We start from the raw sequence: 27,795 nt of genomic DNA on the forward strand, positions 1-27,795 counted from the left end.
CCTCCTTCATTTTCACTAATTAAACATTCTATTTAATATGCTGTTCTTGTTTCTACAATGTTAACTGATTTCCCCACTCAGTGATTAATTATATAAATGTATCCCAATCACTAAGCACCCTAATTAGACTGTGTACTGCATTATGTCAAGAAGTGGAGCTCATTGTTGGAATGGTTCCAGGGATGAGGGTTTACAATTACGTGGATAGATTAGAGAAGCTGGGGTTGTTCTCCTTGGAGCAGAGAAGGCTAAGACGAGATTTGATAGAGATGTTTAAAATCATGAAGTGTTTAGATAGAATAAATAAAAAGAAACTGTTTCCAGTGGCTGAAGGGTCGATAACCAGAGGGCACAGATTTAAGGGGATTGGCAAAAGAACCAGAGGCGACATGAGGCAAAACTTTTTTTTTTTTTTTTACACGAGTGGTTAGGATTTGGAATGCACTGCCTGATAGGATGGTGGATACAGATTCAATAGTAGCCTTCAAAAGGACATTGGATAAATACTTGAAGGAGAAAAGAATTGCAGGGATATGGAGAACAAGCAGGGGAGTGGGACTAACTGGATTGCTCTTCAAAAGAGCTGGTGCAGACTCGATGGGCCGAATGGGCTGACTCTGAGCTGTACTTTTCTATGAGTCTACGATTCCAGAAGCTGTTTGTAAGCACCTGCAGAAGCTTGTGGTAATTGCAGGATTGTCTCCAGAGTCAAACCTGCAATATGCAGTGCATACTACCCATCTACTGACTATGACTGAGCCCAGCAGTAAGATGGTTCATCAACCAATTGGGGCAATGAGCAAGCCTAAAATTATCACCCTCTTCTGTTTTGTTAGTTTCCTCTTAAAATGTGGCAACAGGGATGGAGATTATCAATGTTTTGTTAAATTAACCTTTTCTCTTTTTTCTTCACCCAGTTCTCTTCAACCGTTCCCACATTATGTTTATCTTCATTTGAAAAAAGGCAGCAGAGATAATGGACCACCTCAACAGGGTCAATATCAAGACGAGAAGACTGGCAAGCTGCAGGGTAGCTGAACACCTGCATCCAGCTACCAATTGCAAACCTTAGTCAACATTAAAAAACAGTAGCAAATGATAGGCACAACACAAACCATATTTTGCAGCATCCCGTAAAAATGCCATAGGTATATTTAATTATATCTTTAAAAAAATTGATGGGAGTCTAATAAAAACTTCATAATTTTGATCACAGTAAATCAAAAATGGCAATATTCTTAACTAAAATAAAACTGTATTTCCTCATTAAACAAATCTCCACAAATTGACAGTAATTGAGCCCGACATTGTGACAGTATACTGCAGTGATTAGATTATACATTAAACAAGTCAAGTAGTGACTCATTTCAAAACCTGCTTGTGACCATCTGCAGCAGGCGGTGTCGTGGTTGCAGGGTCATCTTCAGAGTCAAAACTGCTACAACCACACAAAAAGACTGAAAGCCAACCGTATTTCCATTTTTAAATATTCACCAGTTCCCGCTCAACATCAGTAACAAATGGGGTCAGATTGGTTTTGTTGGGAGTGAAAGAACAAGTCAAAAATAACTGACACAAAAAATGATTTTAATTAAAGCAACTGCATATCTACTTAACTTTAATAGTTTTATAAGCCTTGCATTTGAAACTCATTTTATGTCCCAAAAATGTTTTACTGTCTGAATGTTACATTTATCTTGTTCACCCCTCACTGAGGGGAGATGGGAGAAGAGTGGTTGTATGTATGAAAGAATAAACATCCTTTGATTCTAAATAATGCATGTTTAATGGGCCGAACGGTGTTTCCTTACTCCGAACTGAAACTAAGGGCACTGATTGCCAGACAAATTGTTTGACTTACTGAGCTCCCTTCAGGAATTAACACTTTTGCTTCCTCCCACAGTTTTGCCCAACCTGATAGCGGTCTTGAGCTTGCCGGTTGCACGCTATTACTAGGATACTCCCTCTAAGATCAGAAAACAGACCAACTCCTGCAATCTGCAGTAACCCTTTGACAACTATGTCAAAGAGGAAACCATTTCAGTGAATCTGAGATCAGACACAGCTTTCAACATAAACATTTCAAAGTAAAGTCACGGTAGACTTGTGCCTCAACAACTGAAATAATGACTAAAGACCCAAACAATACTGGGTAAGTTTCAAACTATTATTACCAGTAGTCTGACATTTAAGTCTCTTATTGAATTTTGAGGACAGTAGATATTTGGTCATGTCAAGAATATTCAAGTTTACATCCAAATATCAGTATTTATTAGAAATAAAAACAAAACTTGTTGGAAATACACAGTAGGCCCCATTCGCAACTGAGAAGAAAAAAGTACAGGTTAACATTTCAGCTGTAGACGCTTTGGTATAACTGGAAATTGGAAGATAAGTGAGCCTTCTAATAACAAAAACTGAGCAAAATAAGGTGGCAGGATGGAAAGAGAACAAGTAGAAGTCAGAGAAAATTAATGGGTTAACCTACTTTTTTCTCTTCAGATGCTGATGAACCTGTTGCATATTTCCATCATTTTATGATTTATTTCCAATTTCTAACATTTTTTTCTTCTTGTAGGTAAATATTCATGAAGATTCAAACTACTGTCTGCTGCAAAGCCTATACCCTAGGTCGTAAAGCATATTGGAACTAAATAAAATCTTGATATTTTGAAATAGTTAACATTTCTTCCCCATGTTCCTCCATGTTGATTTTCCTTCAAGACAGCTGACAACATTTACTGTTGCATTCTCCAAAGAAGCAAACAGAAGTTTACAGCACAGAAGGTGGCCATTTAGACTATTGTGTCTGTGCTGGCTCTTTCTTACAGCAATGATGACTCAGTCATCTGTGAAAACCAGAAGTGAGAGAGGATTTTGTTGATTTTCCTTTTGCCATCTTGAAAAAATAGAACGTGGAATGCAGTACACCAAGAGCAAGCTGGTATTCCAACATATTCTACCATTGCAGTGAAAAGCGGCTTGCCCTTGCTCTACTTCACACAAGATATTCCTAATTTTCACTGTGCCTGCATAGGGGTGGGGGTTGAAGAGAAGAGCAGGGGGAAGCAGCAGTGATAAGCCAAGCACATTTCTATTTGGGATAGAGATGGAAAATAGGGAGCCAATCACCTGGGTTGTTCTCTTCCATGTCCTCAGTTACATACAGAACAGCATTGGTAGAAATCTGGGAGCAGGTTATCTGCTCATTTTCTTGGCCAAGAAATGGTACAAGATGCAGGATATCACCTCCAATAGCTCAGCTGGTAAAAGGTAATGTTAAACAGGCTAGAAAATTCAGATTCAATTCCTACTCTCTGCTGAGTTAACTGATCTCAGCTGGCATGGCAGCTGGCCCACTGACGTTGACCTCAGTTTGCCTGGGCTAAAGTGGGGAATATCAGGCAGGCGCTTTAATCAAGGGGGGGGGGGGGGGGATGAGGACAGGATCGGACTCAGCTGAGATGCCCTCCATACTCAAACAGCTCGTTGATACCCATTGTTTAGGTTCACAAAGTTTGACCACTATGTAAGGATGTCAGGGTAAAGGAAAATGTGGATGTAGGCACGTAATAAAAATACAAAAAATGGCGTCGAAACTGTGAATCAGGATTATTACAAAAATTTACACTTGCTAGCTGTAATAATCAATATGCTGCCCGTTGTGTGTGGTTGTGGATTTACAGACTCTCTGCTAAGTATCACTGTTGAAGCTTAAGATTTGTGCTTTGTGATTATTCTGCCTCTTACACAGGAACCCGATTTTAAATGACAAGCTGCCAAGCAAGTTAATTGATGCTGTGTTTGTATTACAGAACTGCTTCAAAAAAATCTCTTTAGGTTGATCGCAATCTCCTCAGAAACAGGAGAAATTGGGGCTGATTAAGAAAACTACTAGGCACTTAGTCTGAGTATTAAACACGGCTTTAATCAACTGTTTTTCAACATGGAGATCTAGTTATGTCCTTCACTAGTTCCTGTTAAAGAATGTCCTGAGCAAGCTGGGCCCATGCCGAGTATTTATACTCTCCCTGGACAGCGCCACCAGCAGGCCGCCCAGTATTATTTCATAAGTCATTTCCACATAAATTACAAGATTCATGTCAGGGGCCACCGTAAGTAAATGCATCAAATGATTGGGGGGGCGGGGGGGGGGTGGTGTGGTTGCAGGGGATGAATGAACTGTACAAAGATGCTGATAAGAAAATGTTACTGTTATCAGATCCTGACACTAATTCATGGCTCAATATTTGTGGTATTTGAAAAAAAGTTACATTTGGAGGTCAATACAAGCATCAAGTTACCAAACATCCAAAATCCACAGAGCTGGCACAACATTCTATGCTTCAGAGATAATGAATGTCATCCATAATTAATGGAGACATAAATATGAAGTAACAGATTGCAAACCTGCAGACAAATGCAGTTCTTCATTAAAATACTAAACTCCTCTAACTTTGATTGTTCTATATTTTGATGAAGTAGCAGCTCAATAAAGAATTTCAAACTAGCCACAACATAATAGCAACTGTCAACATCTACAAAGGTCTGAATTGAAAGCAAATCATCTAGCCAACAGAATATTTCATGACATAATTTAGATATTTAGTTAAAACCACTTATAAATGCAGCAAATTTATTTCCAACCACGAGATAAGAAAGCAGCAGGCTGGAGTGATGGGATGTGGATTTGTGTCTGCAATTTCCGCATGGTAATTTTACTCTGTAAAGTGGAATTTATGTTGAGTTTCTAGTTTCAATAGTGAGACAGTGCAATAGAAAAACAGCAATTTCATGAGATTGAGAAAAACTGTCTCAATTACTACTTAAATTTAAAAAAAAGATACCCTGCCATAAGAACTGAAAGTGAAATAATCAGAATCAAGAACTCAGAAGCAGTGGGAATTCTCCGGTTGCTTGTCATTTTAATTCTCCAGCCATCTCCCACCTCTCTGTCCTTGGCCTCCTACACTGTTGCAATGAAGCTCGAGGAATAGCACCTCATCTTTTGATTAGGCACTTTACAGCCTTCCAGACTCTGCACTGAGTTCAACAATTTCAGATCATAACCACTGCTCTCATTTTTTTTTTTGGACAGCAGCTGTTGGTAATGATTGTGCTATCGCCATTTGCACATCCTCTAGACCCATCCATCTTTTGTTTCTTTACTTGTCCCATTATCATCCCTTTTGTCATTTCATCTCTCCTGCCTTCCAGCCTATCACAGACCTTCCCCTTTTGTTCTTTCCTCCCCTCCCTGCTTTCTCTGCCTCTGTACTTGATTAAAACCTGTTACATCTCTAACTTTTTCCAATTCTGATGAAAGGTCATTGACCTGAAACGTTAACTTTGTTTCTCTCTCCACAGATGTTGTCTGACCAACTGAATATTGCCAGCATTTTGTTTTTATTTCAGATTTCCAGCATCTGCAGTATTTTGCTTTTGTGTGGGAATGTTGTGGACAGAATTAATCAGTGATTTTTTTTTTCATGAACTACTTCCACCGATATACCTGTATCTTCACTGAAACAGATTAGAAAATTTCAATGCTCGCACGTAAATATTTTTTTTAAATTACAAAAAAGAAAAGGTACTAATACTCCATTTTAAGTATTAATTTGGACCTGTAAGCAGAGTATTGATAGTCATAATGTCCAGATTTCAGTTATAAAATAAAATCAAGAATTTCTTTTTTACATTTTAGAAAAACACTCAAGCAGTGGTACCTGTTTGTTATTTCATTCTGAGAAAATACCTGCATACAAATAGGTTTGTGTGTCACTTAAATATATTCTCACTTCGGAAAAGACACCTGCACTCCTCAAATGCAAAGCATTCTACCTAAAATTACTAAAATGTGTAAGCGCGTTTCCTTTTGCTATCACCATGTTGAAATCATGTTAACATTAAATATTTAAAATTGGATCATGGTTAATCAATAACAAATGCAATAATGCTGCACTCAGAGAATACTCATTTGAAACCCTAGTCATTCTAATCAATGTGCAAATTTATGTGTGGGCTCAAATCAAAATCCTAAGTCTAGTAACCATGGTTATGGCATGAACAGATACAAGACATCCTGAACAAAAAAGGTTTATCTGGGAATTCTTGATAAACCAGTCCTCAATAGAAGTCATTGGCAATGCACACATTGATGAAGACACAGAAGTACCGTCCTATTCATTTAATTTATGTGATAGTTCAGTTTTTTAAGCAATAAATCACTACTTTATGCTAATTGCATTGTTCAAATCAAATGGCTGAATTTTTTTAGTGCAAAAATGGATTGAGTCATCAATAAACCATACCTTAAAATAGCAGGCAGATTTCTAATTGTCTGTTCTCATAATTTTCCGATCTGACCGATACAAAAAAAACCTCAATATGAACTACGTTTCACACTGGAATTTCAAACAGTTTCTGGAATATATTAATAAAAAGGCAAATCTGATGATGCCAATATAAATGTAGTTGGTATTCAGTCCGTACAAATGGCCACACTACCAATCTACATTAAAAGACAAAGGTGTATGAAGCAAACAATTGTGTGTACCATTTCATACATGTAAACTATTTTTTGTAAACTTACAGAAAAAAATTAAAGTTGTTTAACCTCAGTAAAGATTACAAATTCTATTATATTATATACAGTAACTATTCCCAAACAACTGCTGCCATCTGCTTATCTTGCTGACTTCATTGCTTCCCTCTAGACAGCATAATCATTAGCAAATCTAATTTCCCCAAGCTAGATAACTTTACAGTTTCACGAACCTACCGGCTGAAGATACAATCCTTCACTAATCCTGCTACCAAGCAAAATTTAAAATGGAAAGCCATCCGTCCATGAGTGAAATAACGAATCAAAAACATTGGGAAAGAAGGGGGCTAAATTGAATAACCCCCGAAAATGGGTATGGGGCTCGCGATGCACCAATACCCCGCATCCATTCAATGTGATGCAGGCATCATGTGCTGTCTGCTCATTACCAAGACTGTAGTGTGCAGCCAGCGCTAACCACACTGTTGAGTGGCTGCACGCCTCAGCAGAGGCCCAAAATTGAGAGAGGCTAGCAAGAGGTAAAGCTAGCCTGCACTGCTTAAAGCCAGCCAGCCCCTCTTAAAGACGAGGTGCATTGTGGCTGGAGCAGGTGGTGGAAGTCCTTGTACAAGTCACTCTGATGTGGAAAAAGACTGAATAATGGCACAACACGGGAGAGTGTGTACGCCAAGGTTTTCAGATGCTGCACTGGAGGCCTTGATGGAGGAGGTGGAAAGGAGGTGAGGAAAGAAGTGCTGTATCCACAGACGTGCCAGGAGGCAATGTTCCCGTTAAGCTGTGCAGCCATAGAGTGGTCTGGAGGTCCCACACAGGCCGCTAGCCGGCTTTACAAATGGGAAAAAGCATGCATGCGTGGAAATATAAATGGGCCACGCAACCCTTTAAAGGGAGCGTGCACCCCAAAAAAAATTAAAGGGAACATTGCCAGGAGGCCCTCCAGACAAACACTCAGAAGGAAGTAGGACCAGATAGCTGTGGCAGTCATTGCCAGGTGTCAGGACCTGGATGCAGTGCTGCGAAAAGTTCAATGACCTCACACAAGTGGTCAAGGTTAGTGAATTCATCTTCAAATGCCATAACCCACAAACTGCACCATTAGCCTCATACAATGCTCAATGCGCCATAACCCCATCACTCACGTACCAACTATCTCTGTCAATCAGGACTCTCACCTTATTTATAGCTCACCTCACCCTCACACACTTAGCACTGCTGCAAGCCTCATACCCAGATCTTACATTTTGCACACACTGCCAGCTATTCAACAGTGACAGCAGTCACATTTCCCAAACAGATTGTACCACACTCACTGACACTCTTCTCTCTCTCTCTTGCAGGACAAGGTGGCGCACAACCGGAAGCAGGAGCTAACTGACGTTGGACAGTCTTGTCTGCAGGTCCTTACCCCAATGGAGGAGACAGTCTTCGCCATTGTTGGAGTGGCCATTGCCGAGGCTGTGGCCAGCAGCAAGGCTGAAACCATAGAAGATGACAGTATCCTCATACACCACTTCCCCCTCATCCCACAATCTTTTCTGATTTACAAGTTGCAGATGGTGAAGGTATGCATCTCTTGCTTTCCCCCCCCTCCCCTCACCACAATCTTACCATTGTGCCTTTCTCCTTTCAGATACCAAAGAACTGCAACCCAGCAGGCAGTGGTGGAAGAGCAACAAGACACTGATGATGAAGAAATACCATTATTCGATTTCACACTTGCAGCCACCAGCTCAGATATTGACACTGCGCATAATTTAGAGGATAGCTTAGAGGCGGGATCTGCACATGGTGATACACCAGGCACAAATGCAGGGCAGGGGGCAAGGGTTGTGCAGGTGCCAGCTCACCAGAGGGCGTGGTTCCACACAAGTTCTGCTGCAGAGGTCTCAGATGAGCACTTAGATGGGGCGGCCTACAGAAGAAGGCTGATGGGTATGCACAATGAAATGCTTGGTGCATTGGCAAACCTGCCTGAAAGCCTGAGTGCAATGTCGAGGAGCATGGAGATGTTGGACACCAACTTGGCAGAGCTTTGCGCAGAGCGTGGAGCCCATCCTTTCCAGCATGGAAGGTGGCCAACTCCATTAGCACACCTGTGGACCCAACCATGATGCAGTGTTTGATGGTCGATGTTGCAACTTCCATTGCAGCACAAGCAGCAGCCACCCAATGTCTGGGTCCCACAGTGGAAGATTAGAATGCTGTCATGCAAGGTCAGCTTGCTGTTGTGCAAGCTCAGGCTGCGCTCATGCAAGCTCAGCTTGCTGCCGCCATGGCTGCAGATACCAGTGTTCAAAGGAGTTTGCAGAGTGTCACAGCAGTCCCCAACAGATTACTAGGATTGTCGAGGCGCTGCCCCGAGAAAGTGGCAGTGGTTCCGTTGAGCACGAACCTGCTGTCCTCTTTCAGGATGACAGCATTCATGCTCCCACCAGTGCCAGTCCACCAGTGCCCTTTCTGTTGCCGGTCAGCCAGCCAGCACAGACTGCTGCCATTCATGCCACGATAGTGCAGTCCAAAGCTGGTCGTTCCAGACCCAGAGCTGCCCGAGGGTGTGCTCTAAGGCCATCTGCAGTCTCCCCCACTGAAAGTCAGCAACCTTCCACCACCCATGCTGCAGTCACTAGGGTAGCACTGCTTAGGAGCATTAGGAAAGGCAAAGGCACACAAATAACAGGCACGAAGGAAATGTACAAGGGTAATTAGTTTATGTTTGTATGCAATATGGCATGCTTTGATTTATAAATTTGGTTTGGAATGTTTATTTTATGTTGGCTTTTATTTTTGCATTGTGACCAAGCGGACGCTGTGATGGTCAATGACAGAGGGAAGGTAAGGTGTGGGACTGTTGGTGAACGGGGAATTGGGGTTAAGTTTACTGGTATCGCAGTTGGATGAGTCGTTCACAGACAGGCCGGCCAGAAGGGGGCTGTCTAGGTTGCTTCCTCCTGCTCGCCGGAGAGCTGGTGGCATGGGCTGTGCCCTCATGATGGTGAGGTTGTGCAGCATGAAGCAGACTACCACGAATCTGGACACCCTGTCTGCCAACTACTGCAGGGCTCCTCCAGGCAGAAGCGTTGCTTCAGCATTCCAATGGTCTGCTTGATGAGAATTTCAGGTGGCAGCATGGCTTTCATTGTATGCATGCTGCCTATGTGTGCATGGGTTGCACACCGGAGTCATGAGCCATATCGTCAGCAGATAGCCCTCATCACCCAGTAGCCACCCTTTGGTTTGTCGTGGTAAATCAAATGTAGATGGCACAGTGGACAGCTGCAGAATGAAGGCATCATGACTGCTGCCATGATACCGGGCATTCACCTGCATGATTTGCTGCCTATGGTTGCACACCAGCTGGACGTTGAGTGGAATCCCTTTCAGTTGCAGTACATCTCAGAGTTGACATGTGGCGCCCGCAAAGCAACATGCGTAGAGTCAATGGCACCTTGTATCATGGAGAAGCCTGCAATCCTCGCAAAGCTGCGCGCTCGCTCTGCCTACTGCTCTCTGGCATGAGAGAATGAAATGGAGTCAGCTCTCTTTGACTAGAGAGCCTCAGTGACTTCCCTTACTCAACAGTGGACGGCAAACAGATGTTGCAAATATCTATCTCCAGCCTGGAAGGAGCCCGCGCATGAACGTTCATGGCCATGATCACCTTCACAGCCACTGGCAATGCAGTTCTCACCCTGCTCTGAGGTTGGATTGCGTGGGGACGTCCTTACTGAAGCATAGGCGTCTCCTTCACTGTTCCTCGCTGACAACAGCATCCCCTTGTGATATGGACTGGATAATGTGTCTTTTACGCAAAGGCTGCTTCAATCTCTCTGAAAGTGGACACTTCATGAGATGATGCTTCATACAAAACATTAAGCTGTTTTATTTCACAGCATGAAGAAACAGTTTTATTCACTTATTTCAAATCAATATAACGTATCTTCATGTAATAATATAAAACACTGAACACACTATGCTTCCCATATCAGCGGGACTTCCTATTTAAATAACTCCCTGTATCCTAACCTTCACAAGTCTTTCCTGAGGCCTATCTGCCTCATTGCTTCTCGGTTTCAAAAGCTTGACTGCCTACCAGCGTCTGTGATTCTCCTTTATCCCTCACTGTTCACAGGCAGAAACAGATCAAAGACCTACAAACATAATGGAGGCAAGGTATTTATCAATTATAGAAACAAGCTAACAAATTGCTCATTATTTGCAATCTACTAGGAAACATTAGCTCATCATCTTAATCTTTTTTAATTGCACAAATAGTTTGCTTTAAAACACAACATTTAAAGCTATTCCAATCCATAACAAAAAACGCTCGAGACAGCAGGTCAGGCAGCATTTGTGAAGAAAACAGGCAAGTTAACATTTCAGGTGTGGATCTTTTGTCAGAACTAGGAGATGAACAGCATTTAAGAAACAGAACAAAAGGGAAAGGGGGTAGAAATATACATGTACATGCAAGTGAAAAGAAATAGAATTACCTGAATAGTGCTAAAGTGGAAAACAAGAAATGATTGAATGGCTGAAGCAATATTAACTGGGACAATAGAAGGCATAAATGAAAGAAAGTAATTACATTTATGAGACACAGAACGTGTGAATAGCAGAGGCAGTGGGGTAAGACAGATAGAATGGAAGCATGAAAAAGCTATTTAACTATCTCCCGATTTTCATTTAAGCACTTTAGTGGAGATTCCATTTTTTCACGTGTATACATCTTACAGTTCTGGCAAATGGGCCATATCGGAAACATTGCCTTTTCTTTTCTCTTTACAAATGCTGACTAACCTGCGTAGTATTCCAGCATTCACAGAATCACAGAAACCCCACAATGCAGATAGAGGCCATTTCGGCCCATCGAGCCTGCACCGACACATGTCCCACCCGATCCCCGTAACCCCTACACCAACACATATCCCACCCTATCCCCGTAACCCCACGTATTTAATCCCCCTAACACTAAGGGTCAATTTATCATAGCCAATCAACCTAACCCGCACATCTTTGGACTGTGGGAGGAAACCGGAGCACCCGGAGGAAACCCACGCAAACACGGGGAGAATGTGCAAACTCCACACAGACAGTCACCCGAGGCCGGATTCGAACCCGGGTCCCTGGCGCTGTGAGGCAACAGTGCTAAACACTATGCCACCGTGCTCCGTTTTTGTTTCAGATTTTCAGCATCTGCAGTTTCTTTGCTTATTCTTTCTGTTCCCCTAAATCCTTTGTGGTCAGAAGATCCTGAAACATGACAGCAACATTCACTGGTCTACTACACTAGAGTCTGGCTTGGCCATCAGATCATCTGTAATAGTTTGTAGGAATGGGCCAATGAGTTATAGTCAAATCTTTAAATAAAGCTCATAAGGATGAGTAATGATTCTCTGATCAAGAATCCCTCCGATCAAAATTAGATGCGCTGACTTCTGAAGACCACAATGAAACTTCCACTGGAAATATGTTAAATAAGGATGGAAATTTCAAGTAATTTCAAAAACAAATCTCAAAACAGTGATTTTTTTCTTTAAAAAAGGAAGCTAATATAAACATCTGCATAAATTTTTTATTAATGTAGATACTTTGTGTAGGAATATCCCAATAAAAAAGATGAAATCTCCCATAGCCCTTTCCAGAAATCCAATAGCCCTTTCCAGAAGTCACACAATTACCAACTCTTCATGCCCCCTCCAAGCTCAACTTGTCCAACAAACCCACGTCCTATTCCCTTGACCCCATCTTAATTGCTGACCACCCAGCTTCCCATCCTGGCCCCCATTTTAGCTGACATTGTAAATGGTTCCCTTTCAAAACCGCCATCATCATTTCCCATCCTCAAAAAAGCTACACTCAACCTCTCTGTCATTGCAAACTACCACCCCATCTCCAACTTCCCTTTCCTCCTCAGTCCTTGAACTTCTTGTCACCTCCCAAATCCATGCCCATCTTTCCCCCAACTCCATGTTTAAATCTCTTCAATCACATTTCCGCCCCGCCACAGCACTAAAACGACCATAATCAAAGTCACAAATTATATCCTCTGACTGTGCTGCAGTATCTTTCCTCGTCCTTCACTATCGCTCTGCAGCCTTTGACACAGTCATCCACACTTCCCCAGCTTAACTTCCTTCTGAAGTGGCCTTACAAGATGGCCTACTTCCACCTTCGTAACATCGCCCGTCTCTGCCCTCGCCTCAACCCATCTACTGCTGAAACCCCCACCCATGCCTTTGTCACCTCCAGACTGCACTGTTACAATGCTCTCCTGGATGACCTGCCATCTTCCACCCCTCCAAAAACTTCAGCTCATCCAAAAGGCTGTTGCCTAAGTCCCACTTGCCCATCACCCCTGAGCTTGCTGACCTATAATGAATCCTGGTCCCCCAACGCCTCAAATTTAAAATTCTCATCCTCACGTTTAAATAGCCACACCCTAATCTCTCTAACCTCCTCCAGCCCTAAAACTCTCCACATAGTCAGGAAAATAAATCTTTGGAGGGATTGCATATTGATCCTCTCCTTGCATCCATTAATTTTTGTGCACACCTTTTTTTCCCTTGTATAGCAGCTTTAATTCATAATTGTGAACACAGCTGAGGTGTATGGAACATTCTGACAAAAGAATCTACTGAGCACAGTTCAAGTAACACTCCTGGCTGGGAAGAGAAACCAGTTTACGTTCCTTGGTTCCCGTTTGGCTATCGCTGTCTTGTTTAAAATAAAGCTCTGCACATGACTGGATACTTGCATATGCAGAGCTTATTCAGCAGTATGAATGTTTGCATGTTTAAATGCTTTATAACACTTCTTTCTGATTTGCGAAGGCAAGAAAGCATGAAGGAAAGAAAATACATTGAATTTATATAGTGCCTTTCACAACCTCAGGACATCCCAAAGCACTTCAAAGTCAATTAAGTATTTTGAAGTGTAGTCACTGTTGTAATGTAAAGAAACACATCAGCCATTTTGCATGCAGCAAGGTCCCACAAACAGCAATGAGCAGATAATCCGCTTTTGGTGGTGCTCAGAGTGATAAACATTGGCCAAGACACCAGGAGAAATTCCCTGGTCGTCTTCGACTAGTGCCATGGGATCTTTTATCGCCATCTGAGAGGGCAGACAATGAAAAGGGTTGGTGAAAGGCTGAAATTGATTTGCACCAACACTAAACATACACTGTTAATTCACCGAGAGTTAATTAATCATTCACTGCACTTACAAAAAACAGCCCAGTCATAGAGGATGCATTCGCAATGTTATAAATCTTGTAATTCAATGAGCATTCAAAAACTTGGTAGTTAACTGCACATAGTTTCATTACAAGAAGTACAACAAAGTGCACATCTTTGGTATTTGTGCCCTATTGCTTGATTGGGTGCGTTAAGTTAATTAACTATATCCTTTGTCTTAAAAAAGACAAATAAACTGTATGCTATTTCAATAACACACTGAAAATAGCAGCCTTGAAAAATTTGTGACTTTACAAATATGTAGAAACGTCTTAAAACAGTACCACATACCTTCAGGGAAGGATACCTGCTGTCCTTGCCGGTCTAGCCTACATGTGACTCCAGTTCTACACCAACTGCCCTCTGACGTGGCCTAGAAAACCACTCAGTTGTATCAAACTGCTACACTGCAGCAGTTCAAGAAGGTGGCTCACCACCACATTCCCAGTGCAACTAGAGATGGCCAGCCTTGCCAATGACCCCCAGAACCCAACAAAAAACATAATCCACTTCTTCAGACTGGCTTCTGTAGAAGTCTCCTAACATTGTTTATTAAAACACTGAAATGTATAGCTAAATTACTGTACTAAAAGTAATATGGAAAAAAATTACACAAAAGTTAATTAGAATTTGAAACTCTTTGCCACAAATTGTTGAAGCAGAAAGGGAGTTAGCTACTTTTAAATAAATATTAAATGATATGGAGAGCAAGCAACAGAATGGGATTAGACCAAGTGGTTAATGTGGATAAAAAATGGCATAGTATCGATAAACCAAATAACTTGTTTCTGTATTGACATTTTGGGATTCTTCCAACATGCTGAAATTCTGCAGAATGTTTGGATATTTCTGGATTTGGTACTTAACGATTCGGTTCTACAGCAACAAAATACTCATTTACACAATTAACCAGTCAACATGATCCTACAGAACACAGTTAAGGACATTACATGTTTTATACAGTATTTCAAAACCTGCCCTGGCTCATCATTCATAGCATACTGAAAAGTTCTTTACAAGGCAGAAAAAGTTTTAACTCCTAATTTAACTCCATAATATTACTTGCAACATTAGAGAGCAAAGCACATAAAAAGCAAATTAACACTTAAAGAATCCTGGTAGCATAATTTCAGGAGGGAATTGGGTACGTACATGACTGTGTTGATACCAGAAAGTTGCTGAAAGAGCTGCAATCCACATCCAACTATCAGCGCTCTACGAGTTGGGGGGTAGGTTAACATCTTTTGCAACACGGTACCACCTATTAAAAAGAGAATTCACATTATTTATCTAAACATACACCACATTTTCACTTCAAGAACCTGTAACTGACACAAGTTCAAGAGGAATCAAGAAGAACATTTGATACATTGTGCTAATTTCCAAACAAAAACAATTTTTGAATGAGTTAATTCACAGTGAACTCCATATACAGACTCCTGGCAATGTTTCTGAGTAAGCACATAAATCTAGACTGACGGTCCCAGCTTGCGGTGTGCAAATTGGCTGCCACGTTTCCCACATACAACAGTGACTACACGCCAAAAGTACTTTATTGGATGTAAAGCACTTTGAGACATCTGGTGGTAGTGAAAGGCACTATATAAATGCAAGTCTTTCTTTTCAAATCCCACCGAGCAGAAAATGATACACTGCCACAAAAGTACTGCTAGTAGTGCCACTATGCCTTCTCGCTACTATGACTTCAGCACAACGAATGCTTACTGCTAATAATAATTTATCTAATTGGCATTTTGATTTTAAGAGGCAGGTGACAATAAGTTGGTCTACCATTTTCAAATGTTTTAAACTCATTTACACCATCAGCACTAAGTTACAAAGTTTAGTACCATCAGTAGATTTAGGCCAATACAGTTTTAAAATGCATGACATAATACATTGCATTATTCTAAATTCTAACATCATAAAGCAACACAAATGTTCTGACATTGCTGCATGGGCCAATGAATGTAAAGTGCCCATTAGCTATGAAGTTGTATTGTTCGGACACTCAGAAAAAGCCTGTGACTACAATAGCTTCAGGTAAAAAGTAATTTATATGTTGCAACTGATACTGTCTCCATTAAAACATTTTATAATATTCAAAATCATACCTAGAGAGTAAAGATAGAAAATTCCAGCAACAAGATTAGCAGTACAGAATTAAGAGGCACCATGCTGCAGTTTTTTAAAAAAAGCTAATTTAGTACATATATGCAAACAAGCTATACATTTTAGCTTTTAAAATACTACTGAGCGCTGCTAATCTATTCAGTAACAGTGATTCAAGAGCAAAATTGATTACCACCAATGGAAAATTCTCAGCTAATTAGGTTGTACCAAGATTGTTTTGAGCACTTTTTTTTATCACTATCGTTAGAAACTGTGATCACAAAGTGGATTGCAGTGTCCAAGATATTTAGTCGGACTTTCTCAAAAGAAACGCCAACAAGAAACAAGATTAAGAAAAAACAGAAAAGGAAATTAAATGCCCAGTTATAATGAGAGCAGGGGGAAGCTTGCTAAAATATGGAGACAGAGAGACATACACACTTAATTGCAGAGTCTGCAAAGTTACCAAATAGAAAGGGTAATGCTTTTACTACAGACCACATTTGCTCTTTCCCATTATCTGCAGGGTTACCAATTGTCTAGACATCCTATTAAACAGAAATGACACAGAGACAGACCGACAGAGAGAGGGAGAGAGAGAAAATGTGAGAGCGTGAGAAAGAGAATAGAGGGAGTGTGTGAAAGAGAGAGAAAGAGAGGCATGATGATTTAAAGATAGAACAGTCACCTTCAACCATTATAAATCCGTTGAATAGCAATTATACAACGTGCTTGTGTAACTGGAAATAAGCTAATCGCAACATATTTGCCACATCCAAGCCTTTCTGTAAAATATCATGGATATGGATACAACAAACAGGCATAAAGATACCAATAAGTTCTTGCAAACTACTCTCCATGAAAAACTAGACAGCTTTTGGTGCACATCATTTCATTAAGCATCTTATGGCAAATTCACGAAGTTTCTGCTTTCCACTTGGCCTTAAAATTTGTGGCTCCATCTGCATTTTTGTTTGTAAGTCTGCCTGCCTACGTTTCACATACATAAGGGGGAATTTTAACCCCCAAAATCGGGCGGGTTGCGGTTGGGTGGGAGGTTAAAGTTTAAAAAAAACGGAATCTCGACCCCAACCCACCCACTTCCAACTTTAATGGGGCGGGACAGGCGGGGGGCAGCAACCAATCCGCTCCCAGGAGGCGGGTTGGCATTTTAAATCTGTGCAGGTTTAACTGTGATTGGCCGGGGTCCACGGTCCTCGGGATTCCCTGCAGCTGCATCGAAGCAAGGACAGCCTCGTGGGCCAGAAGGAGGAGTGCTTTCTCCTGATCCCCTTCGCCCCCAATCGCCCCATTCGTACAAATCCCCCACGGGATCGGACCACCACACAGGTCAGGGATTAGACCCCCCGCAATCGGATCCCCTTCCCCAGGGTCAATGATCGCGGCCCTCCCCCCAGGTCGAGGTTCACACTTACCTGGAGTTGCGGCCTCTTGTTCAGCCTTCCCCGCCCGACTGGAAGCCAGCCTGTCAATCAGTCTTCCTTAGTTGCATTTTTTTAAACTTTTAAATTTGCTTTGTTTTTTACAATTCAGTCTAGATTCTTGTAAATCCACTTGTAATTTGCTGCAATTTTGGCTGATAAGTGGCAGGTAACATTCGCGCCACAGAAGTGCCAGGCAATGACTATCTCCAACAAGTGAGAGTCTAAACACCGCCCCTTGACATTCAATGGCATTACCATCACCGAATCCCCCACCATAAATATCCTGGGGGTCACCATTGACCAGAAACTTAACTGGACCAGCCAGACAAATACTGTGGCAACAAGAGCAGGTCAGAGGCTAGGTATTCTGTGGCGAGTGGCTCACCCCCTGACTCCCCAAAGCCTTTCCACCATCTACAAGGCACAAGTAAGGAGTGTGATGGAATACTCTCCACTTGCCTGTGTTAGATCCGTGTATCTTGATGTTGTGTCCTTCAATAATTAGACAAGAGACTGCAGGGAACAATCAACAGGTGTTTACTGGATGAGGGTTACTCTAAAAACTAACTGTACAGATCCCTACTCAGGGTTTATATACAGGTGTGGTCACTGCCGGTACTACAGTATACAGGAGCTGTAAAAAGTAGTTCTCCCCTTAAAGGTACATACATTACAGTTCCTCCCCTTTTAGATTAACAGTACCATAACACTCATTTAACAATTAAATATCAAACTAATTACAATTAACACTTTTAACATGCAACATCAATTGAAAATAGTCTATTTATAAATTCAGTCTTTGGGGAGGCTTCCTGATCCTTTCTGGATAGCGCCTTTCCTGAGTGTCTTGCTCTTGGTGCGGAGGCGATTCTGGTCCCCTGTCGTCGGTTGGTTCATCAGCTTCCGATGCTACTGTTTCTAGGATAGATGCTACCTGTATGTCGGGTTCATCACCAGGTACGCGAGACATGGGGTTGACTCGTTCCTGTGACTCCAGGATCTGGTCAACATGGCGTCTCGCAATGTTCTCCCCAACATCCACTGTGTACATTAGTGGCCCCTGCTGTGTGCATATCGTTCCTGGTTGCCATTTCTCTGTACGGTAGTCGCGGGTCAAGACTGGTTGCCCTACATTGAAGCTCCTTGTCGGCTTCTCATTGATGTGCTGGAATTGCTTATTCTCAACATCTTTTCGTACATTTGGTCTGAGCAAATCCAGACATGATCTCAACCTTCGGTTAAAGAACATCATGGCCGGGGTCTGGTTGGTGACTGCATGTGTCGCATTTCTGTCGGCTAAGAGGAAATTGTCCACCTTATGCTGCAGTGGAATGTCGTCATCGCACATGGCTCTTACTGCTTTTTTAAAGGTTTGTACGAACCTCTCAGCCAATCCATTTGTGGCTGGATGATACGGGGCGGATGTGTAATGCCTTACCCCATTCCTTTTCATAAATCTTCGAAACTCTTCGGACACAAACTGTGGTCCGTTATCAGAGCAAATCTGCTCTGGCAAGCCGTTCCTGGCAAATATGGTCCGTAGGACTGCAATATGTTTCCCCGTGGTGGTGCAGGACATTTTGATCACCTCAGGCCATTTCGAGTGTGCATCCACGGCTATTAGAAACATTGAGTCCATGAATGGACCAGCAAAATCAATATGCACCCGTTGCCATGGAGATGAGGGCCACTCCCATGGGTGTAGAGGGGCATGTGGTGGTGCATTTTGGACCTTCTGGCATCCTGAGCAGCTGTGTGTCAGGTCCTCGATTTGCTGATCGATCCCCGGCCACCACACATAAGCCCTAGCAAGGCTTTTCATTTTCACCCCTCCCAGGTGGCCTTCGTGAAGCTCTGAGCACTCTCTCCCTTAACTTGGGTGGAATTACCACTCGGGATCCACACATCAAGGTCCCCTGGCATACTGACAGCTGTTCTCTTCTGGATGAGAATGCTGGCAACAGAGAGTCGCCATGTGTTGGCCATCCCTTCACCATCAAGTCATATATCCGAGACAGTGTCGGGTCATTTCGGGTCTCCTTCTATATATCAGCGTTAGTTACTGGCAAGCGTTCAATTATAGTCGATTGAAATATTTCGACAGGGTCCACTGCTGGTGCTTCCTCCGCAGTAGGCAGTGGCAGGCGTGATAGCCCATCAGCGTTTCCATGCTGTTTCGTGCCCTTATACTCGATTTCATATTGGTTCGCCCCTAGAAAAAGGGACCATCTTTGTAGCGGTTGCGCAGTCATCACCGGAACGCCCTTCTTTGGATTAACGACGGAGACAAGTGGTTGGTAGTCAGTCAGCAAGTTGAACTTCTGCCCGTGCAGATCGTGATTGAACTTTTTCACTCCCCACACTAGGCTGAGGGCCTCCCTGTCAATCGGGGCGTAGTTACGCTCGGCTGAGGTTAGTGACCGAGACGCAAAGGCTACAGGCCTCTGAGCCGTCCGGGAATTTGTGCGACAGCACTGCTCCAATGCCATAGGGTGATGCATCACACGCAAACCGAATTGGTAGTGCTGGGTTGAAATGAGCCAACACCTCTTTTGATGTGATCAATGCTTTGCTCTTCTGGAAAGCTCATTTACATTCGTCACTCCACTTCCATGGTACCCCTGTTTGCAGTAGGGTGTTCAGTGGGTGTAGGACTGTAGACAAATTCGGCATGAACTTATGGTAGTAGTTCACCAGCCCGAGGAACGACCTCAGTTGTGACACAGTTTCCGGTGCTGGAGCCTTGACTACTGCCTCAATCTTTTCAGGGGACTTATGTAACCCCTCTTCATCAATAACGTGGCCACAATACAAGATCTGCTTCTGGAAAAACTCGCATTTGTGTCGATTAGCTCGGAGCCCATATTCCTTCAATCTAGTGAGCACCTGCTCCAGGTTGGCGAGGTGATCACTGTCATTTTTGCCCGTGACCAGGATGTCATCCAAATAACACTGGGTCCCTGGAATCCCTTGCAGGACTTGATCCATTGCCCTTTGCCAAATAGCCGGAGCTGGTGCTACCCCGAACACCAGCCGGTTGTATGGGTAGAGACCTTTAGGAGTGTTGATCGTGAGGTACTGTTTCGAGGCTTCTTCTACCTCCATTTGCAGATACGCCTGGGCCAGATCAATCTTAGTGAAGCGTTTCCCTCCAGATAGCGAGGCGAAAATATCTTCAATCCGCGGAAGCGGATATTGTACAGTGTGAAGGACTGGGTTCACTGTCACCTTCAAGTCCCCACAGATGCGAACCTTCTTTGGTTCCCCAGGCGTATTACTCAACGACCTCTTCATTACAGGAACGATGGGTGTAGCCCACTCGCTCCAGTCCACTTTGGACAGTACTCCTGAACGTTCCAAACCTTCCAGCTCTGCTTCGACGGCTGGGCGGATCGCATAAGGCCTTAAACTTTGGGCTTGCATTTTCCTCTATTTTGATCGTCGCTGTTATGCCTTTTAGTGTTCCGAGTCCCTGCTGGAACACTTCTTGTGCGTCAGTTAGCATTGTTGACAGTCGTCCAGGTGTGACGTAGTCATCCTTTTTGGCATCTACAGTCAGTGCTTGTATGGAATGCCAATCTAGCTGTATCTTCCGGATCCATTCACGTCCTAGTCGTGGTGGTCCTCCATCTGGCAATACACATAGGTCCATTTTTGGTGTTTCCTTGCCGTTATATATAACGTTCACCCTTATTTTTCCTTTGGGGTAGACTTTTTGCCCTGTGTACGTCTTCAAGACAATCTCTGTATCTCTCAAGGGTATATGTGAGAATAGCCGCTTGTCGTCCCTTCGGTTTATGACTGTTAGGGCTGATCCTGTGTCCAATTCCATTTTCACTTGGACTCCGGCTATCTTGAGCGTGACCCAGATAGTTTGGTGATCCTCCGTTTTGATCACATTATGCAGTTTCAGACAACCCAGCTCCTTGCTTCCGGAGTCTGTATCACTTTTCCGTTCGTTTGAACTACTCTCCGTCACCTTATGTACCTTCTTGTACTTCTCCTGTGGAGATTTCTTGCTGCTGGTTTTCCTTCCCGACCTGCAGACTCTTGCTATGTGTCCTACTTTCCCACACTGTCTGCACACTTTGTCCTTGAACCAGCAATCCTTATGGTCGTGTGTTGTTCCGCCGCAGTGAAAGCACTTCACTGTTCCGTATGACATTTCATTTGTGCCATATTCTTGCGGTCTCCATTGTATCTCTGCCGCGCCCCGTGCTGCTGCTTCGTGTGATACTGCCATGCTGAAAGCCTTGTCCAGCGTAAGATCCTTTTCTGATAGAAGCCGTTTCTGGGTTCCTTCACTTTGAAGCCCACACACAAACTTGTCCCTTAAAGTATCTGCTAGTCCCGTTCCAAACTGGCAGTGTTTCGATAGCTTGCGCAGTTCCGTTAAATACTCAGCATTACTTTTGTCTTTATGCTGGTTCCTTTTGTGAAACTTAAATCTTTCTGCTATCAGAAGCGGTGTGGAGTTTACGTGGTCCTGTAGGATTGACACTATTTTTTCAAAATCCTTTTCCACTGGCTTCTCTGGGGTTACTAGGTTTCGCAGTAAGCCATACGTTCTTGCACCCATTGAATTCAACAATACCAGCGCTTTCCGGTCATCTGGCACTTCATTCGCCTTGCAGTACATTTCTATGCGTTCGACATATGTCGTCCAATCTTCGACTTCATTGTCGAACGCTGTGACACTGCCACTCTTCGGCATCCCTGGGTGTGGTTAGACTGGCTCAAAATGGCGTCTCCCGCGCTCTCCCTTCTCCGCTGCGGCTCAAAATGGCGGCTCCTGCACTTTCCTTTCTGCCCCGCTGACGCTGCTCGGCCCTTGAACACCGGCTGCGCTCTGCGCGTTTTCCTGCATGCCTCTCTCGTTGACGCTGCTTGGTCCTGAACACCGGCTGCGCCCTGTGCGCTCTACCCTCTCTCTTCTCCCGGCGACGCTGCTCGGCCTTTTTCTGTGCCGTCGGTCGGCTCTAGCCGCCGCTGTCCGGGAAGGGTCTGCGCCGTACCTGTTGCCAGCCCGTTTCGCTGGACCACCGTGACCGGAGAACCAAGCCCGGCTCTTGACCTCCTCCCCTGCGATGCTCAAATCTCCGCTGGATGACTGGGGGGTTTCCCGTGGTCAACGCCCGTGCTTCTGGACTCGGCCTTCTTTCACTGTTCTCCAGGAGCGAATCCCTGGGAGGTGATGCAGAGTTGCAGGTAGGTTTGAATCTTCTCGTCGCCAATGTTAGATCCGTGTATCTTGATGTTGTGTCCTTCAATAATTAGACAAGAGACTGCAGGGAACAATCAACAGGTGTTTACTGGATGAGGGTTACTCTAAAAACTAACTGTACAGATCCCGACTCAGGGTTTATATACAGGTGTGGTCACTGCCGGTACTACAGTATACAGGAGCTGTAAAAAGTAGTTCTCCCCTTAAAGGTACATACACTACAGCCTGGATGAGTGCAGCTCCAACAACACTCGAGAAGCTCGACACCATCCAGGACAAAGCAGCCCGCTTGATTGGCACCCCCTCTACCACCTTAAACATCCACTCCCTCCACCACTGGCGTACCGTGGCTGCAGTGTGTACCATCTACAAGATGCACTGCAGTAACTCGTCAAGGCTTCTTCGGCAGCACCTCCCAAACCCGCGACCTCTTCCACCTAGGACGACAAGGGCAGCAGACGTATGGGAACACCACCACCTCCAAGTCACACATCATCTAGAGTTAGAAGTATATCGCCGATCCTTCATCATCGCTGGGTCAAAATCCTGGAACTCCCTAACCAGCAGCACTGTGGGAGTACCTTCACCACACAGACTGTAGCGGTTCAAGGCGGCGGCTCACCACCACCTTAAGGACAATTAGGGATGGGCAATAAATGCTGGCCTTGCCAGCGACACCCACATCCCATAAAAACGAATAAAAAAAAACTTACATTTACTTGCTGACAAATTACCCATCTTTGGAGCCACTGCTGTACTGGGAGGGGAAGAGAGATATGGATCAGTTCAACAGAGGCAAGAGGTACTCAGATGGGAAAGGAAATTCAGAGGATATGTATAATGTGTCAAGAGTACCTCTTCAAAACTGCCTTGAAAAATTTATTTGACCCATGAACTTATAGATCCTATTGGTCCGTTTTTAATTTGTTCTGGCACACAGTCTGCTAAAATTAATTTACTGTATCTGCTAGGTTATATTAAGCCTCTTGTGGCAGATTTATTATGCCTTCAAATCAAAATCTTCAAACCTGTCACAGAAATCTATTTAAAATGTTACTGCCGAAAATGTAACATGATTTAGCCACTGAAGCACTTTTGGGCAATATTTGTCACCTTTTGTTATAGACTGGATACTGAAAAGCTTCAACATGTATGGAATGACTGCTGTTGACATTATATAATGGCTACCTCACAGAGATTTATTCATTCCATTGAGGGTTTCAGAGGGTGTCAAACTAATAGCAAAGCTGAATAGTTTATGAATGTCATCGGATCCTAGAGATTAATTTAAGAGCATATAATCATTGTGTATTTGATAAAATGGGTTAATTTCCTGTTGTATTGCAACTAGAGTCAGCCTTGGCTCAGTTAGTAGCACGCTCGCCTCTAGAAGTCAAAAGGTTCAAATGGGTTCAAATCCCACTCGAGACTTAAGCACAAAAATCTAGGTTGACACTCCAGTGCAGAACTGAGGGAGTGCTGCACTGTTGGAGGTGCCATTTTTTTGGATGAGACCTGAAACCGAGGACTCCATCTGCTCTCTCAGGTGGACGTAAAAGATCCCACAACACTGTTTCAAAGAGGAGCAGGGGCGTTCTCTCCAGTGTCCTGGCTAATATTTATCCCTCAATCAACATCACAAACAGATTATTTGGTGATTATCACATTGCTGTTGGAGGGACTTTGCTGTGCGCAAATTGGCTGCTGCGTTTCCTACATTACAACAGTGACGACACTTCAAAAAGTCCTTCATTGGCTGTAAAGCGCTTTGGGCCATCCGGTGGTCGTGAAAGGCGCGATACAAATGCAAGGCTTTTTCTTTTAAAGAGTACTAAGGAGGAAACTGAAGTGTTGAGGTGGCCTGTCATTAGATCCAAGTGCATTACTGTTGATGGAGTGACTTGAAACTGAAAAGACAACACCATAGAACCACTCTGGCATGCACATGTTTTATTGTCAAACAACTGTTTGCTAGTCAATGAAATAAGCAGAATATATTATACTGGAACTGGAAATAAGAGACCAGACTTGGCAATAAAAAAGTAATGGCCCAGATTTTGCGTTAAGAATAACGGTGAAGTTAACAGCACTCACCGTTATTGAGTAAATCGGACAACAACTTCAGGCATCCACACACGCGCAGTTAAAACACAGAAATCAGAAAGTTGCTGTCCGATTTGCCCTGCTCCTCCAGAAACTACCCTGCACCCACCCACCAACAATCTATCAATCAGAACTCATACCGAATATGTATAGCTGCAGCTCACCCTCACACACTTAGCACTGCTGCAAGTCTTGCACCCACATCTCACAGCTTGCACACACTGCCAGCTATTCAACTATGACAGCCACATCAACCAAATAGATTGCACTACACTTACTGACACACTTCCCTCTCTCTTGCAGGACAAGGTGGCGCACAACTGGAAGCAGCAAGAGATAACCGGCGGGGGACAGGTGACTTGCATGTCCTAACCCCCATGGAGGGAACATTTCTCGCCATCACTGGAGCGGCCATTGCTGAGAAAGATAGAAGATGAAAGCATCCTCGTACCTAATCCTCCTTCTCACACCCCACTTCCCCCCTCATCCCACAATCTCTTCTGCTTTATGAGCTGCAGATGGTGTAAGCATGCACCTCTCGCTTTTCCCCCCGTCCCCTCACCACAACTTTACCCTTGTACCCTCCTCCTTTCAGATACCCAAGAACTGCCACCTGGCCAGGCAATGGTGGAAGTGCAACAGATGGAAGACCAACAAGACACTGATGAAGGAACACCTTCATTCGATTTCACACTCGCAGCCACCAGCTCAGACACTGATACTGTGCGTATCTTAAGAGGATAGATTATAGGCGAGATCTGCAGGTGGAGACACACCGGGCACAAGTGCACTGCAGCCAGGGCAGGGGGCAAGAATAGTGCAACTGCCAGCTGGCCGGTGGGCAAGGTCGCACACGAGTTCTGCTGCAGAGGACTCCGATGTGGACTTCGATGGGTCAAGCTACAGAAGGCGGCTGATGGGTATACACAACAAAATGCTTGGTGCATTGGGAAGCCTGCCAGAAAGCCTTCATTCAATGTCAAGGAGCGTGGAGTCCGGCACCAACTTGGCACAGGGCTTTGCACAAAGCTTGGAGCTCATCTTATCCAGCATGGAAGTGGTGGCCAATTCCATGAGCAGACTTGTGGACCCAACCACAAAGCAGTGTCGGATGGCCGATGTCTCAACTTCCATTGCAGAACAAGCAGCTTCGACCAAAAGTTTGAATGCTGAGGTGGAAGCTCAGACTGACGTCATGCAAGGTCAGCTTGTTGCCATGCAAGCTCAGACTGCTGCCACCGTGACTGCACATACCAGTGTTCAAATGGGCTTGCAGGGTGTCACACAATGTTCCCCTTATTTTTTTTTGGCTGTGCGGTCCCATTAACGGGCTGCGCGGCCCATTCAAAATTTTGCACATGCACAAAATCTCCCATTGAGAAGTTGGTAAGTGGCCTGTGCAGGACCTCCAGACAGCTGCATGGCCACACAGCTTAGTGGGAATGTTGGTGTCACAGCAGTCCAGCAATCTGTCCTTCAACAGATTACTAGGATTGCTGAGACACCGCCCCGGGGGATTGGCAGTGGCTCCTGGAGCAGGAGCCTGCTGTCCTCCCACCCATGCCACACCGCCAGTGTCCTTGCTGTTGCCTGTCAGCCAGCTAGCCAGACTGCTGCTGCCCATACAGAGATGGTGCAGTCTGAAGCCAGGCCTTCTAGGTCCAAGGCAGCTCGAGGGCGTCCAAGGCCATCTGCAGTCGCCGCCACTGAAAGTCAGCAGCCTTCCACCAGCCATGCTGCGACCACTGAGGTAGCACTGCGTAGGAGCACTAGGACAGGCAAAGGCACACGGAAGGCAGGCTAAGAAAATGCACAGGGTGATTAGTTTATGCTGGTATGCATTATGGCATGATTTCATTCATAAATTGGTTTTCAAATTTTTTTTGGGGTGGCTTTCATTTCTGCATTGTGGCCAAGAGGGCAATGTGGTGGTCAGTGACAGAGGAAGGCAAGGCGTGTGGGACAGTTGTAGATGGGGAATTGGGGTTGCAGTTACTGGTATGGCACTCGAATGAGCTCTTCGCGTACAGCCTGGGCAGAAGGAGGCTGTCTAGGTTGCCACCTCTCTTCCTCTTCTTCCACCTCGTGCTCCTGCTGCTCAACTTCTCGCCGGATAGCTGGTGGCAAGGTTTGTCCCCTTATGATGGCACGGTTGTACATCATGGAGCATATCACCCCGAATCTTGAGACCTGCTCCGCTGAGTACTGCCGGGCTCCTCCAGAGCGGTCCAGGCAACGGAATCGTTGCTTCAGCATACTAATAGTCTACTCTATCTCATTTCTAAAGGCAGCAATGCTCTCATTGTAGGCATGCTGCACACATGTGCATGGGTTACGAACCGGAGTCATGAGTCATGTCGGCAGCAGTAGCCCTTGTTGCCCAATAGCCACCCTTTGGATTGCTGTGGTGGTTGAAATGCAGCTGGCACAGCAGACTGCTGCAGAATGAAGGCATCATGACTGCTGCCAGTATACCGGGCATTGACCAGCATCATGTGCTGCCTATGATCACACACCAGCTGACATGGAGGTAGTGGAATCCCTTTCGGTTCTGGTACATGGCAGAGTTGACATGTGGCGCCCGCAAAGCAACGTGCATGCAGTCAAATGGCACCCTGCACCATGGGGAAGCCTGCAATCCAAGCAAACCCTCATGCTCGCTCCACCTGCTAGTCTCTGGCAAGAGAGAATGAAACAAAGTTAGCCCCCCCACACTACGTGACCAAGCATGAACAGAGTTGGGGAAAAGTACAACCAAAATTTTAGGAGCAGCCCCTTCAGCAGGTGAAATAGGTTCTGCAACCTCTGGCATTGCATGCATAATATGGATTACCGGTTCTTCCTCGCCGCAAAATATACATGCAGCCTGAGTGTTTGTGAAGTGACTTAAAAACCTATTTGAATCAGTTGCACCACGTAATGCTTTCCATTCCAAGTTCCCAATGGTGCCGCGATGGATTCTGTAATGCAGCGCTTTCCAATGGGGCCGATTTGCAAAACGTTCTGCCAGACTATCTGGGCGGAAGGTGATGGTGAGAAAATGGTGTGTGCAGCAGCAATTTGTACAGAAAATCCCTCCTTGCAAGTGGAATGGCACGGAGGGCATTTCTG

The 27,795-nt window shown here is 44.3% G+C and overlaps 1 protein-coding gene across 2 annotated transcripts in view; it reads right to left on the bottom strand.

Annotated features, from left to right (window-relative positions):
• LOC147105623 (proton myo-inositol cotransporter-like) overlaps positions 1-27,795 on the bottom strand; it is a 227,407-nt gene that overhangs the window by 104,215 nt on the left and 95,397 nt on the right. For both annotated transcript variants that reach the window (XR_015081535.1, XM_086010171.1), the window contains exon 4: positions 14,953-15,061. Coding sequence is in view for 1 of the 2 variants with exons in the window: in XM_086010171.1 (XP_085866297.1) it covers positions 14,953-15,061 (109 nt within the window). In the remaining variant the exon portion in view is untranslated. The remainder of the gene's footprint in view (positions 1-14,952; positions 15,062-27,795) is intronic.

This window comes from Somniosus microcephalus, chromosome 17, assembly GCF_052327205.1.
Source record: "Somniosus microcephalus isolate GS21.2 chromosome 17, FLI_Smic_1.0, whole genome shotgun sequence".
Classification (NCBI taxonomy): Eukaryota; Metazoa; Chordata; class Chondrichthyes; order Squaliformes; family Somniosidae; genus Somniosus; species Somniosus microcephalus.